The sequence below is a fragment of the Pelodiscus sinensis genome, chromosome 1, assembly GCF_052426305.1.
Source record: "Pelodiscus sinensis isolate ZL-2025 chromosome 1, ASM5242630v1, whole genome shotgun sequence".
In the NCBI taxonomy this organism is placed as follows: domain Eukaryota; kingdom Metazoa; phylum Chordata; order Testudines; family Trionychidae; genus Pelodiscus; species Pelodiscus sinensis.
The window spans coordinates 110,814,322-110,829,472 of record NC_143052.1 but is presented as its reverse complement, the minus strand read 5'-3'; the positions used below and the strand labels follow the sequence as shown (position 1 = coordinate 110,829,472).

Here is a 15,151-nt window from a genome sequence, read left to right as displayed (position 1 = left end):
ATTTCCCATGGGCAAAGGCAATGGCAGAGAGCATAATGTCGTAACTGCTGTCAGTTCTGGGCACCGTGCACCTGTATGCATGTGATGCTGCCTCTGCATTGTCTCGGCTTCTTATGGAAAGTGGGGTTTTATGCAAAGCTGTTCTCTGAAGAGCTGGCCAAATGAAAACCTGTCATTACATGGATTTGGATAAATTATAAACATTATCCGCATGCCTCTGAGATCAGGCATTCTGGCAGGCTCCTGTGCTGTCAGTCCCTCTAGCTGTTAACTCCCTAAAGCTGGGGAAATTCATCATTTCCCAGGCCACAGCTCATCAACCACTTTCTTTTACTTCTGTTTCATTTGGTGCTTTTGTATTTAGATTGGCTCTTTATTTCACCTGGGTTGGTCTCTAAATTGTTGAATCCTACATGAAATTCCTACATTCTTAGCTTCCATTTGGTCAATGCCTATCACAGAAGAAATCACCAGCAGGACTCACAGGCAGTAGATTTACTAAATCAGGAGCCTGAGTTCTGGGTAGGGCGGCCTTCCTGGTCTATGTCTGCACACTGGGCTTCTCAGTACACTGCAGCCTTTTATAGCCTGGGACTCACCCAGGACAGCTCACCACACTGAAGCCTTCATGCCTCTCCACATCCAGGGCATCTTAACACAGAGTAGCATTCCCGAATCTGGATTTCCTTCAGGGGACCACTCGGCCAGCTTACCACATTTCATCCCTACCCAAGTTAGCTATTTAAGTTATATGTGCCTAGGATCTGATGCTGACGCCAGTGTTTTGCAAGTGAACGTGATTAAAATACAGAGGCCAATATCTGTGTCTAAAAGAGAGATGGACAGACGTTCTGCCTGCAGCGATTAGCGTGCAAAACAAACCAGGAAACACAGCAGATCGTGAATGAATCTCTGAGGAGAGTCCAATGAGTCACGCAGTACTGGGTGTCTCAAGAGGAAGCTCTCCCCGCACCCCATCTGCACTTCAAGGCAGCACAAACTGTTACTGTTCTCACATGAATGGTGGTGGGACCTCATTCCAATTTCCACCTGCATTCTGCAGAAGAAAGGCAAACAACAAACCAGCTTCTTGTTTAGAACAAACAGACTCTGCCAACAGTGTGACACTTTCCAGCATATATTTCCAGATTAAAAATAGAGGAAAGTGCCAAAGTGCGTGTGTTCTTACAGTGGTGACGTGAGCAAAGAGGGCGGAATTGCCTTAGCTACTCCAGAAGCTGAGAGATCCTCTCCCTCGTGTCTCTTCACTCCATTCTGCCTTAGGAGATTTGGGGGAGGGAGGGAGTCCAGTAACTTCTTCCCAAAGGGAGCAAGAAGCTGAGTGAAAGCTGAAAGCTGCAACTTAGGTATTGGGCTTTAATGAGTGGGGAGATGGAAGCTCTCTGCAGGCTGACATGAAAAAATTGCTAGTCTCTTAATTCTCACTGATTCCCCCCCCCCCCCCCATCTGAGTCCATCAGCCAGGGAGTGCGGTGTTGCAGACAGACAGACACATGACAGGGGAGGGGACAGAAGAGAGAACTGACGACTGTAGTCATCAGGAGGGAGGGAAGAAGAAACACGTAAGCCCAGACTACATTGGAACAAGAACTGCTTTGAGGAGCTGGTCCCTGATACTGTTAAAAATACAAACCAAAGCCAGTCCCAGTGGATGCCTAGAGTCACATGCCAGCAGGGCCAGGCCTGTTCCATCACTGGACAGGTAGCCTCTCTCACCCATTCTGCAGACATGGCTGGGGGCATCATTCTGCATTTTATTTGCTCTTCAATAAATTTTAATTGACATCTGCTATTGCTCCCCAGAAACTGGAAGTGGGTTTTTAACACTCTTCCCCCAGGCCTGCAGCCTTAGGCATAGTGGAGGAATTGAATTTGCTTGATCTTGTTCATTTCCCAATAATTCCATCATCTCTTTCTCCTCCTGTATGCTGAATTTATTTCCCTAACTCGGTCTTCCTCAGTCATCTCTATGTGGACATTTTGCTAGCATGGCCCATGAAGGTCGGGGGATCACTGGGTCACAAAGCTTCACCACACCCTAAATGGACGTTGCAGCAAATAAGAGGTGACCAGGTGTGTTTGTGGGTGAGAGTACCATGGCTGGGGTGGGCACAGATAGGGAGTGAATTGGGGGAGGCAACACATAGGGTCCCCAATACCAAGAGGTATAGAATTACAGAACACTAGAACTGGAAGGGACCTCGAGAGGTCATTGAGTCCAGTCCCCTGCCCCCACAGCAAGACCAAGCACTGTCTAGATCATCCCTGACTGGTGTCTGTCTAACCTGCTCTTAAATATCTCCAGTAATGGAGATTCTACAACCCCTCTACGCAATTTATTCCAGTGTTTAACCACCCTGACAGTTAGGAAGTTTTTCCTAAAGTCCAACCTAAATCTCCCTTGCTGCAGTTTAAGCCCATTGCTTCTTGTCCTATCCTCAGAGGCCAAGGAGAACAGTTTGTCTCCCTCCTCCTTGTGACACCCTTTTAGATACTTGAAAACCACTATCATGTCCCCATGCCGAATGCAGGTAGAAATCTCCTTTCTAAACTAAACAAGCCCAGTTCTTTCAGTCTTCCCTCATAGCTCATGTTCTCTAGACCTTTAATCATTTGTGTTGCTCTTCTCTGGACCTTCTCCAGTTTCTCCACCTCTTTCTTAAAATGTGATGCCCAGAACTGGACACAATTCTCCAACTGAGGCCTAATCAGCACAGAGTAGAGCAGAAGAATGATTTCTTGTATTTTGCTTGCATCGCTCCTGTTAATGCATCCCAGAATCAGGTTTGCTTTTTTTGCAACATTGTCACACTGTTGACTCATATTTAGCTTGTGGTCCACTATGACCCCTACATCCCTTTCTGCCGTACTCCTTCCTAGACAGTCGCTACCCATTCTGTATGTGTGAATCTGATTGTTCCTTCCTAACTGGAGTTCCTTCCTAAGTGCAATATGCTTCTCCTGACCCTCAGCAAGTCCATGCTGTGGCTGTGGCAGACTGGTGCAAGTCTCGTAACGTCCCTTGTGTCCCCCTTGCCTGGCAATGGTGTCAATGTGGCTAGTAAGCAAAATGATCCCCAGCCACCAGCTTGACAGTCCAGTGCAAGGCTGTCACATTGTGGCTGGGACTGGCTTGATGATCTAACATAACAACCTCTCATAGCCTTTTAGTGCTACATTTCTCTGACTAAAACCAGAATGGCTTCATATAATGCCCTGCCTGTTTTTCCATGACAAGTGGAACTTTGGGATGCAGACACAGAGGAGCAGAGTTTCAAAGTCAGAGGCCTTCAGCTGAGCATATACAGCTGAATGCACCTAGATTATGCTCACAAATACGGTGCACCCACAAAACAGGTTTAAATACATGCACAAGGTCAGTAAAGTGCCTCATGGGGGGGGGGTGTATGTGTGTGCACGTGCACCTATGCAAATACTTGATCTGCATGTGCACATCAGGCATCCACAGATGCATGCCCACAATCACTGCCTATGGCAGCCTTTGGCCTGTTTTATGCAGGATATCAAACCAAATTATTATAATGACCTTAAAGTCTGTGAATACATGAAACTGCATGTGCCTGTGGAAACCCACATGGAACTTGGAAGGAGTGGAACAGGTGACAGAAGGGAAGAGTTTGCACTCAGATGTCAAGATGTTTGCACTTGGCAAGGACTAATACGTTATAGCTGGAGCTACTCTTTGAAGAATTGTTATGATAAAGAGCCATTTGGGTTTACTAAGACTGAAGTTTGCTCATGTTATTATCAAACACACAGTACATAAAAGTACCTAGCTTTGAAAATCTAATGCTGTGTGTCAAAAGGCCTGATCATTGTTGTTTTCTGGTTGTATTTCCTGGGCCTCATTCTTAGTTATACAGACCTGTTAAATGTTTACATTCTTTACAGTCTTTTTACATTGCCATGCAATGAGAATCAGGCCCTCTCTGCTCAGGAGGAATTGCAGAAACCCAGTAAGTGCATGACTATACTTACCAGAAGATCAACGATCTGGAAGTTGATCTTCTGGCATTCAATTTAGGGACCCTTAAATTGAACACTGAGGGCAGCTCCTGCCAGTGTCCGGTATTTCTCCTTTTGTGAGGAGTAAGGGAATCCGATGGGAGCATTTGCTCCCATCATCCTCCCACAGTGCGGACACCACCAAGGCTTGGCTTAAGGTAAGCTGACTCCAGCTATGCATTTTATGTAACTGGAGTTGCATACTGTAAAACCCGACCTTCCTGGTCTAGTATAGACCAGGCCTAACACTTCCCCATATTCTTGAACTAAACAGATCACTCTCAAAGTCCAACAATGGCCTTTTGACCTTGCCATGCCAGATGCAGATTGCGATGTGTTAAATCCAGTTGTCCTGGCTCCCATTACTGCTACAGAATGGCATTAAATTAAGCAGCTGGACCATTAACACCATAATCAGATTGAAAGAGCCACAGCTTGCTCAGACACCTTTGACTGTGTCTGAGATTTTAAAATCCAAACTGGAGGAAGGCATGACTTTGTGAATATGTATGTGTGGTGGGAATATCTGGTTCTTTGAGTATTGGGAGGAGATTTTTAACCAAGTATTATTAATGTTGGGTGACTATTATCCAATGATTTGTTGGTGAATCCTTCTGGGGCTTCAGAAAATGGTCACACTCGCTGTAATGAAGAATTAATCTCTATTGGCCGCTGAACAAGTTTCTCATTAGAGAAGGGAAATTTTGCCCAAACTAAAAGAATGGTTCCATAAAAAACTATGGAAAAACTAACCCATCAGATCTATACACAACAAAATGGACAGAAGACCAATAAATAACTTAAGTTACCTTTCATGCAATCATCAGAGAAAGTAGATTTGCCTGAAAACAAACAACTGCTTTGATAAGTGTTAAACATAACTAAAGTGAATTTACTATGGATTGCTGGTAAGTAAAGGCAGAATTGTTGATCAGTTCAAAAAAATCTTCAGCAGCAATATACATTGACTTGTATAAAGATTTTTTATTGCTTGAGATTTTAATAACCTGCCCAACAGATAATCCCGAATATATCTTTGCACAACATCTCTTTTAAACAAAAAGTGATACAGACATTGTTATATTTGTTAATATTGTATCTTTAGTACTTGTATGGCTGAGAAGTAAAATCCCTTATGGTTCCTAAATAAACATCACTGGACATATACACTGAAGTTGTTTACAAGTCTGCTACAGATTTTTAGCTAACATAGTTGATGTTTTAGCTCAGATAGGAGAGGTGCATGCTTTCAGAACCATTGAGCATAGGTCATAAATATACACAAGAGAACAGAGGTCCCACCTCAAACCTCTCAGCCAATCAAAATATGGAGCTAAGTGACAGCTCTTTAAAATGCTTGTTGTTTATTAACAGTAGTCTCCAGGTAGTCGATCTTCTAGACAGAATAGAATGGTTATACCAGAAGAAAGCTTAGGACTATTTTCACTAACATGTCTCTCTTCCCTCTCCCTTTTTATCATTTTTTCTGTGCAGATAGGAAAATTTTTTGGTGAAGTGGATGGCTCAGTAATGACCCAACTCCAAAACATGGGAATGTTCAGACAGTAAGTGGAGCTCACCTCTGTGCCTTTCTTCTGTTAAGTGATACAGGTGACAATGAAATGTGTAGCTGGCTATAAAGCCAAAGAGGGAAACATGAGATGGGACAGAAAGTTAAATTGTTTATTTCCATAGCATCTACCCCCTTACCAAAATCCTCACTAGAGTTGCTAGCTTTCTAATCACACAAAACCAAACATCCCTTCCCTGTACCCTGCCCCACTCCTTCCCTGAGGCCCTGGCCCCGTTAGCTCCATCCTCCCCCCATCCCTCCATCACTCACTCTCTGACACTCACTTTCACTGGACTCAGGTTTGGGTCATGGGAGGTAGGGCTCTGTTGGGGGAGTTAAGGCTCCAGGTGGGTCCAAAAATAAGGGGTTATGGGTGTGGGAGGGAGCTCCAGGCTGGGGCACTGGTTTAGGATGTGACAGGAAATAACTCTAGCGAGGGGTGCAGAGTCTAGGGGGGGTAGGGATGAGGAGTTCAGGGTATGGGAGGAAGTGCCACGCTGGGGCAGGGTTGGGATGTGGCAGGAGGTGAAGGATGTAGTCGGGATGTGGCTAGGGCTGCAAGTTCTTGGTTGGGCCATAAATTAGGGATTCAGGGTATGGAAAGGGTTCTGGGCTGGGGCAGAGTTTGGGTACAGGAGGGGTTTTAGGGCTGGGGCAGGGGTTGGGGTGTGGAGGGCTCCATCTGGGGGTGCAGACTCTAGGATGGGGGTGGGGATGAGGGATTTTGGATGCTGGAGGGTGCTCCAGACTGGGATTGAAAGATTCAGAAGTTGAGGCATGAGAAAGCATCAGGGGTGCAGGCTCCAGGCTGTGTTTACCATAAGCAGCTCCAGAAAGCAGCAACATGTCCGTCCGTCCCCTCCAATTCCTACATGGAGGCACATCCCCAGGTGCTGCCCCTGCAGCTCCCATTGGCCACAGTTCCTAGCCAATGGGAGCTGCAAAGCTGGCACTTGGGGCAGGGACAGCATCTGGAGCTCCCTGTCCTGTTCCTGTGCATAGTAGGAGCTAGAGTGGGGACATGCTGCTTCCAGGAGCTGCACAGAGCTTCAGCAGGGAGGAAACCTGCCTTAGCCATGCTGAACTGCCAACCGGACTTTTAACAGTTTGGTGAGAGGTGCTGATAGGACCCCTCAAGGTCCCTTATGACCAGGCATTCTGTGCAAAAAACAGACACCTGGCAAGTCTCTCACTTCTTATTTTCTCCCTTCTCCTGCTATGCCTCTCTTGATTACTGGATCTAGCTACTGCAAAGCATTATGAAATTAACTAAATTCAAAATTGCCCCAGTCTTGTATTGTGTGAACTCCACCTATGTATTAGTTCCATACATTAGATGGTGCTAGACATATACAGAAAACTTCTCCTCTTTTGGTTGAAAGCTTTTCAGTTTCTCATCACATCTTGAAATACTTTAAAGGATTGGTTGGCTGTCAGAGACCTCTCCAGTAGCTGCAATGCAGTTGATTGAAACTGTTTTCCCTTTGAACAGCCTTCCCTTGGTTTAGCTGGACACTAATATACTAATACTTCAGTAAGTTAAAAAAAAATTAAACATTTAGATGGATTAAAAAAGAGGCAATTTCAATTGTCGATATTGCTGAACTTGTCAAATGTTTCTGAATCATCGTATTTCGCAAATGATTTTAACTCATTTCAATACAGCAAAAGAGAATGTTCACCAGAATCATTTGCGACAGGTATTGTTAAAAATATTTTTGGAATGATTTCTACATTTTGAAAGGTTGCCTGCAAACCATCATGTACAAGTCTATACAAATCAACTGGTGATCTCAAAGCACAGACCTCATCGTTTTTGATAAAATGAATGAAATGTTTCACTTCATCTTCAAAAAAATTTGTCTATGTTCTCTCAGTAGAATTCACATAATTTCTTACTGTAGTGGCTTTTAGCATCTTCATCCATACTTCTGTCAAAAAGCATGCAAAATAAATCAACAGTTTTCTTTAGAGATTCATCTCTACTCTGCAACTGCACTTTTATGTCACAAATAACATTGACAGTCTCAACAATGAACCTCTCTTTCCCTTTTAAATTGATTTCATTGAAAAATAACTTCCTGGGTTTTTTATTCTTCTCATCAGATATATCAGAGCAATCTATATTTTTTGTTTATGTTAGTGCCTCAGCGTCTACGGACCTATAGTCGTTTTGAACTTTCATGACAAAATGCTAATAATTGTGCAGCATTTGATAAATTGGTATCAACTTTTTGTAGTGATTTGCTGATGGCATTAATTTTTTGAAGTAAACAGTCCAACAAAATAGTAAAAACAGCAATATCTCACTTTTCAAACTTTTTTTGCTAAGGGTTTTGCTTCAGTTTTTGCACATGGTTTTTCAGACTTTGATGTGGCTATGTATTATAAAGTTATCTTTATAACATCATAGCTCATTTTCAAAGCCAAAACAGCATCTCCACAAGCAGACCACCTGGTGTCACAAATTCTTTTGACTATCAAATGTTTTCCATATGTCTGCTCCAAGTGTGATTGTAGCATACTCTCCAATGTGTGGAAACTGGAAAAAAAAAAGCATACATGTTTTGATTGAAATTAAAAAAATCTGTAGCTCCCTCAGAAGATGCAGTGTTGCAGATTAAATTTAAGGAATGGCTGGAACATGGTATGAATAAAGCAGAGGGATTTGCATTCAGTCTTGCCTGTAGACCTCAATATTCTCCTGACATACCTGTGGAGTTATCAAAGCTCTGCATACGACAATTTTTTATGTCCAAACCTAAATTTGCAATCATTTCCAAAACTGTTGTCTCTAGACATTCAGAGGCATGTGATTTTTGTGGTACAAAAAAAAAAAAAAGAAATCACTCTACAACTTCACCATTGCCAGTCGCATATCTTAAAATTAATGTTAATTGGTCTACATGATTCACATCTGGTGTTGAATCGACTATTATGGAATAGTACTTGGCATCCTTTATTTCATCTGTGAATTGGTTTCTGGGCTGCTCTGCCATTATAGTAATGAATTCATTGTAGGTTTGGCACGTTAAAAAGTTGGTCTTCCCTGAGCCATAATACTGATAATTTTTCAAATGTTCATTGCGACAATTGTCAAACTCACTAAGATATTCAAAGCAGGTTAAAAAATTACCTTTTCAATTTGACACTGATGACTCTCCACTTCCTCTCTAGAGATAGTCCCAAAGAAGACAGCAGTTTCACGGTGGCAATAACACATCTCATCACTTTCCTCCAATAAGAACACTTCTCAAACTGAGCTGATAACGCAGAATCAATTATTCTGGATAATTTACATCCGGGACGGGGAACGTTTTTGGGACAGGGATCACTTACCCACATAAAAATCAGTCAGGGGCTGCAGACAAGTGGGACAGCAGAGGGGGCGGAGCACCAGTATGGGCTCCCCAATGCTGGTGGGGGAGCCCTGAGCCCTGGGGGCCGGATCCAGGAAAGCCAGGGGTCACATCCGGTCCCCAGGCCTTAAGTTCCCCACTCCCAATTTACATCTTTGAACACACTTACACACAGCATTAATATGAGCTTTGGAAGTTTCATAATTAGCAATATCTCTTGCAACATTTCTTCAATTAGAGTGCCCATTGACAAATGTTTGTTTTCCTTTACTATGGTCAGGGAATAATTTGCAAACATTAACAGTAGACTGCCTTGGTGGTTTCCCAAAAAATCAACCACTTTCTAATTTCTGTTGTTCCATTTTTCTTCATCCTCAGAAAATGGGACTCATGAAAATCCCTAAATTGCTTTTGGCCTCCAACCTCATACTCTTTTCTCAATATTAGCTAGGTTTTTTGTCTTATTTACTAAGAAATATTCTATCATATCCAATTAAATGGATTTTGGCCATAATGCAATGTCTTCAGGGTAGGTTTCTTCCCTTACTTTGACAAAATTACCAATAATTTGTTGTTCCATTGCCACTTCAGAGTCCACTTGTTCAACTTTTGCAGTCATCGGGATATCCCCACAACTGGGCAAGAGATCAAATAATTGAACTGTTTCCTCCCCCATAATTTTTGATGAATATAGCAATAAGGAGTTTAATGTTAATTATTCTTATAATACAGGTTGCATCTCCCTAAACCGGAACTCTCTGGTCCAGCAACATCTGTGGTGTGGAAGGACCATGAATGTTCAAGGATCAGAGAGTCCCGACGTGCAGAAGAGGGGCGGAGAGACCAGGAGCCCGGTACTATGCAGGGTGTGGGTGACGTGTGGCCCGGCAGGGCTCCGGGGGGAGAAGAGAGAACCGGGGCAGGGACACAGGGCAGTGGGGGGCCAGAAATGACTTACCCTGCTCTGGAAAAATCCCTCATCTGGGACCAGTCAGGTCCCGAGAGTGCGGACCAGGGAGGTCCAACCTGTAGTTAAAAAATGTAGTTTTGTTAAAACTGAGGTGAATTCCAACCAATATCAAACAAGTACTGTTAGGTTCTAAGGCTATAAAACTTTACTTTACTCTGTTGTCAGTGGACTAATCATCCATTGATATACTTACATTAGAAGGAGAAAGTCTAACTCTAGTACTGTGTAAGTAAAAATTGCCCACTTGTTTGCTTTAAATACTCATTTTTCTTTTGAATCAAGATGAGTTTTATCATTCACAGTGTTGCCTAGTGATCCTTTACTAAACAGATTGTCTGTAACCGGCTAGGGCCTCTAATCTGAAAACTAAATTGTTTTTTATTGCACCCTTTTCTTTAGCAACTTCACATATTCATTGGGAACGTTTCAACATAAAAGTTACAGAGTCATAACACACCTCTCTCAGTAGCAGCCAGCATTAGCCATGAACAGGACAGTGGACTAGATAGATAATCAGTCTACTCAAGCATGGCAATTCTTCTGTATAAAAATACATCTGGGATGTAGCCTGAATAGGAAAAAAATTCTCACACTTTTCATGGATGGTCACACTTCTTGCTTTTGACTGTGTGTTTTCTTGTTTTGCTTCAATTTTATAGGGTGACAATGTACGACTATCAAGCCATGTGTAAAATGCCCTACCACCATCACAGTGGCGCCCGGCCTCTACTCAGTGTATGTATGTCCCCGCAGTCAGCCCATTGCATGAATGCTCATTGGTAGTTTGGACCAGAACTTTCCTAATGCTTTAAAACACATTCCTATTACAAGATAAGGAGTAGTTTGTTCACAAGTGAGGGGAAACTCAAACCTGACAGATCAGTGCAACACCATTTCCTTCAGCCGTTTACAGGATGCCTGCAATTGGCCCATCACGCCTGTCAGGCATATAGGGAACCACAGAAATCAATGTAATGAACTGTCACCAACACAGTACCAGTCTCTTCTTAGGTTACAATCTGTAGATGGAAGTGGAGGAATTGACTGGGCATTGCACTGTCAGTGTCAGGAGAAAGTCCTCTTAGAAGAGACATTCAGACTACCATGGGAGATGAAGACATGAGGGGACCAAGGTTAAACCTTCTAAGAATAGTATGTAGGCCAGGAAATACCTAAAAGGTAGGTAGTTTGGGCAATTGGCAATCCACTTTAAAGAAAGGCTGGATATATATGAGGTTAAGATGCTGTGTTATCTAAAGCAGACAATGATAACTGTAGTGCAAGTCTGCTAATGCCACAGCTTGTACCAAAAGTCCCATCAGATAACAGCTTTCTAAACTGGCATTGTCTTCTTTAGTAAGTTTATTTCTTCCCTGTCCTGTGCTCTCAAGGCTATGCATGCCAGAGGGAAATCATTAAGTAATAGATCTTCAAAGCTCCATTCACATTTGTAATACATTTTCTGACCTGATGTGGAGATATTAGTAGTAGTAAGGAGACTCCAGTGGCTTTTGGTGCATTTTGCAAATTTCCCACTGATTCCAAAGAGCTTAAATTCTAGCCCATCTCCAGGGGCAGCGGATATAACAGGCAGGCAAAGACACAGCCTTCCCAAACTGCCATCTTGACCCCACCCAGACTCCACCCCTAGAACACCTACTGTAGGCATATTGGGGACAGTGTGTTGCTGCCCCCGAGAGCCCACCCGTCCTGTGATCCAGGGCCAGGGAGGCTGAGGATGTGTGTCACTCTCCCATCCTGTGGTGCTGGGGGGAGGGGGAAAGAGGGCTGGGTCCCATGGCAGGGGCTGACTCCCATGGGGGGGGCAGGGCCTTAGTAGGAGTGGCAGGGTTGGGGGTGGGGCTGGGGCTTGCCTCCCCTAGCCTTGCCTTTACCCACCATCCACACCCCTCTCCAAGAGAACCTAGATGAAGTGCTGAGTCCTGCAGGTTTGATTATCTTTTCTGTGGCCAGATCTTTATGGCATTTCTCATTTTTCTTTTTCTTCAGCCCATTTATACCTTGCTTGCTGCAGTGAAGTGGCTGATGAGTGATTTCCTCATGTGAGTACCACAGTTTGGGAGGCTCACACCAACAAGGGAGAGATCTAAGACAAGTACAAGCACAGGCTCCTTGTTAAGACGTGACTACAGTAGAACTTCAGAGTTACAGACGACTCAGGAAAGGAGGTTGTTTGTAACGCTGAACAAAACATGATGGTCATTCTTTCAAAAGTTTACAACTGAACATTGACTTAATACAGCTTTGAAATTTTACTGTGCAGAAGAAAAATGCTTTAGTAGTTTATGGTTCACACAGCAATGTACTTTATTTGCTTTTTTGTTTGGTCTCACCTGCTTCCTGATTAAGTACTTCTGGTTCCAAATGAGTGCATCACTGACTAGTCTGTTTGTAACTCTGGTGTTTATATCTCTGAGGCTCTGCTGTATAGACATTTTGGTGACATTCATCACCATAGTATCTGAGAAAATCCCCACAATCCTGTGAGATACAAAAGTAACATTCCCATTTTGCAGACTGGGAAGCAGGGGCACAGAGTGCTCGTGTGATTTGCCCAAGGTCATCACAGTGCAAAGTCTGTGGCAGAACCAGAAATAGCATCTGGATCTCCCAATTTCCAGAGCTGTTCCTTTAACCACTAGACCATCCATCCTTTTTCAGAGCTGACTAGGATCAGTTGAGAGCAACTGTTAGTTGAAAAGAGGTAAACAAAGAAGAAATTAGTCTGTTCAAATAAGGATCCTAGTAACATGCTAGAGACTATACCCTGTGTTTCCTGCTCATGGTGCAGTATACAGAGCAGGGCTGGGGAGTTAAACAGGAGTACTGGTGTCAGCTTCCCCTCAGATTGAGAGGAAGTTCAGCTCTACATCTGGATTCTACGTCCAATGGTTGCAGCTTAGCTCAGTCTTAACATTGGTCTCACACTGAGACACTGAATCTTAAACACCGTTGAACTTTGGCAAAAATCCAGAATCCAAGGCTCCAAGCCCATCTTTAGTACAGATTAGTTCACCAGGCACACTCTGCAGCTGTCAGGGTTTGCACAGTACCTGCTTCTGTCACAGTGATCGATCCTTAAGCCACAGCTGGTTCTCAAGGTGACAGTCATTTCTCATCCTCAAAAGCCACACAGCTGAAGAATATTAACTGAGGGCCTGCCTACACTGTCCTTTAGGACTAAGACACAGTTAGCCATTCCAGAATGACCAAAGCAGAGAGGCCAAGGGTGTGCTGAAAAACTGAAGAAGGATTCAGGGCTTCAGTTGCAAGAAAATGCATATTGCACCTTTTAGGACTTGGTCTCTTTAGGCCTGGGCAGTGCATGTCACCATCTCTGTGACTCCTTTATCAACATGGGCTACTGTAAAATGACCTCTCCTCTTGCTCTTTTGTCAGGTTTCTTTTGGAGTTCAATATTTGTGGCTTCTGGCACTCAGAGAACTTGGCAGATGGTAAGTAGGCCGGGGTACAGCCACCCCCAGAGCACCCAAATGGTAGAGCACCACTCGAGGAAGGAGCTACAACGAGAAGTGTTCCGCCGTGCCACGGCAACACTCCAACTCTGGAATTTAGTTTCCAGGACCTATTACCACCATGTTGAAGATCTGCTGAAGCTCCAAAGCTGAAAAGCTCTCAGCATAAAGTTCCTGTTTCAGTGCCTGGGGCGACCATGACATTATCACGTGACATAAGAGAGTGGTTTCTTCCCCAATAAGTTTTCCTCATATTGGGCTAATTGAATATATGAGTCAGCTGTGGTGCATACTCTGTTGGAAGACTCCCTTGGGTTCTATGGAATTTGATAGCCAACACAGTAAATTGTCTAGGATGGTTTTAAAAAGCCGCTATCATTTGTCATTTCCTACTATATTCTACAGGGTACCTATCAGTCAAGATAATGAAAACAACATTGCACAATAGCAGAACACAACACCTCACTAGAGGCTGGAAGGATCTGTATGAATTATGTTGTATTATAATGTGAATTCTTCACTAGTCATTCATAGGTAAAGCCTGCTTTTGTTGAAGACAATGGCCAAACCCCAAAGTCCACTGTGAGAGTTGGCCTTCTATTGCTCTGCATTTCCCACTATTCTGAAGCACTTGATCTTATACTAATAAGGCAAAATTCATCCCTGTTCACAGAGTCAGGACGAGGCCTAGGCACCATCTAAGTTCCATGTAAGTCCTCAAAATAAAGATTAACTGGGCCTTCTGTGGTGAGGGGACTTGTGTAGGCTTTCTGAACAAGCGTGAACCTCATGCCAAATACATAGCATGATAAATGACATGGCCCCCCCCCGAAGGTGTGATATTTCCTTCAAGATCACATAGGTTCTCAGAAGTTGTGTGGTTCAGGGGAGATTAGGTTGCCAAATCCATTCATGCAAAAGAGTGTCCTTGTTAGAAGATACAAGAAGTGAGTGACAGATTTGGTTCTGTGTATCCATCCCTATTTGTTACTTTAAATGGATGTGTTTTGTTTTAGTCATTACTATCTTTGTGCTGGGGAAGGAGAGGATCTGGTCCCTGTACTATTCATCATCACTTCCTTCTCTGCTTTCTTTCATTTTCCCCCTCGCGCCATCCATGACTTCCCCATGTGACTTCATACCTACACTGTGATGCCATCATGTGTGACCATCTTCATTATGTGACTCGACTAGCCAAAGCCGTCTTTCATCATTGTAAGTAGACTCATAATGAACCATTTGAGTTTCATAGGAATGGAAAGTGAAGGGCCACAAAGCCAGAATCCTTGAACTGGGAAGGAACAAGCAAACCATTCCTTTTCCCCCCCAGGACAGTCCTGAATTTGCAGTGAGGTTTCAGAGTTATGCTGGTAGCGGTGCCTAACTGTAATCCTGTGCATAGCCAATAGATGGTGATAGAGGTGCTGTTATTTGTTCAGTTTGCTGAGGTGTTGCAATGGGTTAGGTTTAGTGACAAGTGAATAAAAGGAGGAAAATACTCATTTATTTGGTGATTGACCAGACAAAGCCTAGCCAATTATTACTACAACACTGAGAAATGGCACCTCTGACTCTATAATATCAGCAAGCATGAAAGATCCTTTGACTAATTAGACCTTGTAGGCTACTTGGTGAACCAGCTATCACTGTCTCTCCCTTTCCAGGAGCTATGCAGGAAAAGGAACAAATCATAACCCACTCCTTC

At 43.4% G+C, this 15,151-nt stretch overlaps 1 protein-coding gene across 2 annotated transcripts in view; it reads left to right on the top strand.

Moving 5' to 3' along the window:
* CACNA2D4 (calcium voltage-gated channel auxiliary subunit alpha2delta 4) overlaps positions 1-15,151 on the top strand; it is a 152,643-nt gene that overhangs the window by 122,917 nt on the left and 14,575 nt on the right. For both annotated transcript variants that reach the window (XM_089769280.1, XM_075941238.2), the window contains 5 exons: positions 5,542-5,612; positions 10,609-10,684; positions 11,960-12,012; positions 13,370-13,425; positions 14,641-14,661. In XM_089769280.1, the coding sequence (XP_089625406.1) occupies positions 5,542-5,612; positions 10,609-10,684; positions 11,960-12,012; positions 13,370-13,425; positions 14,641-14,661 (277 nt within the window). The remainder of the gene's footprint in view (positions 1-5,541; positions 5,613-10,608; positions 10,685-11,959; positions 12,013-13,369; positions 13,426-14,640; positions 14,662-15,151) is intronic.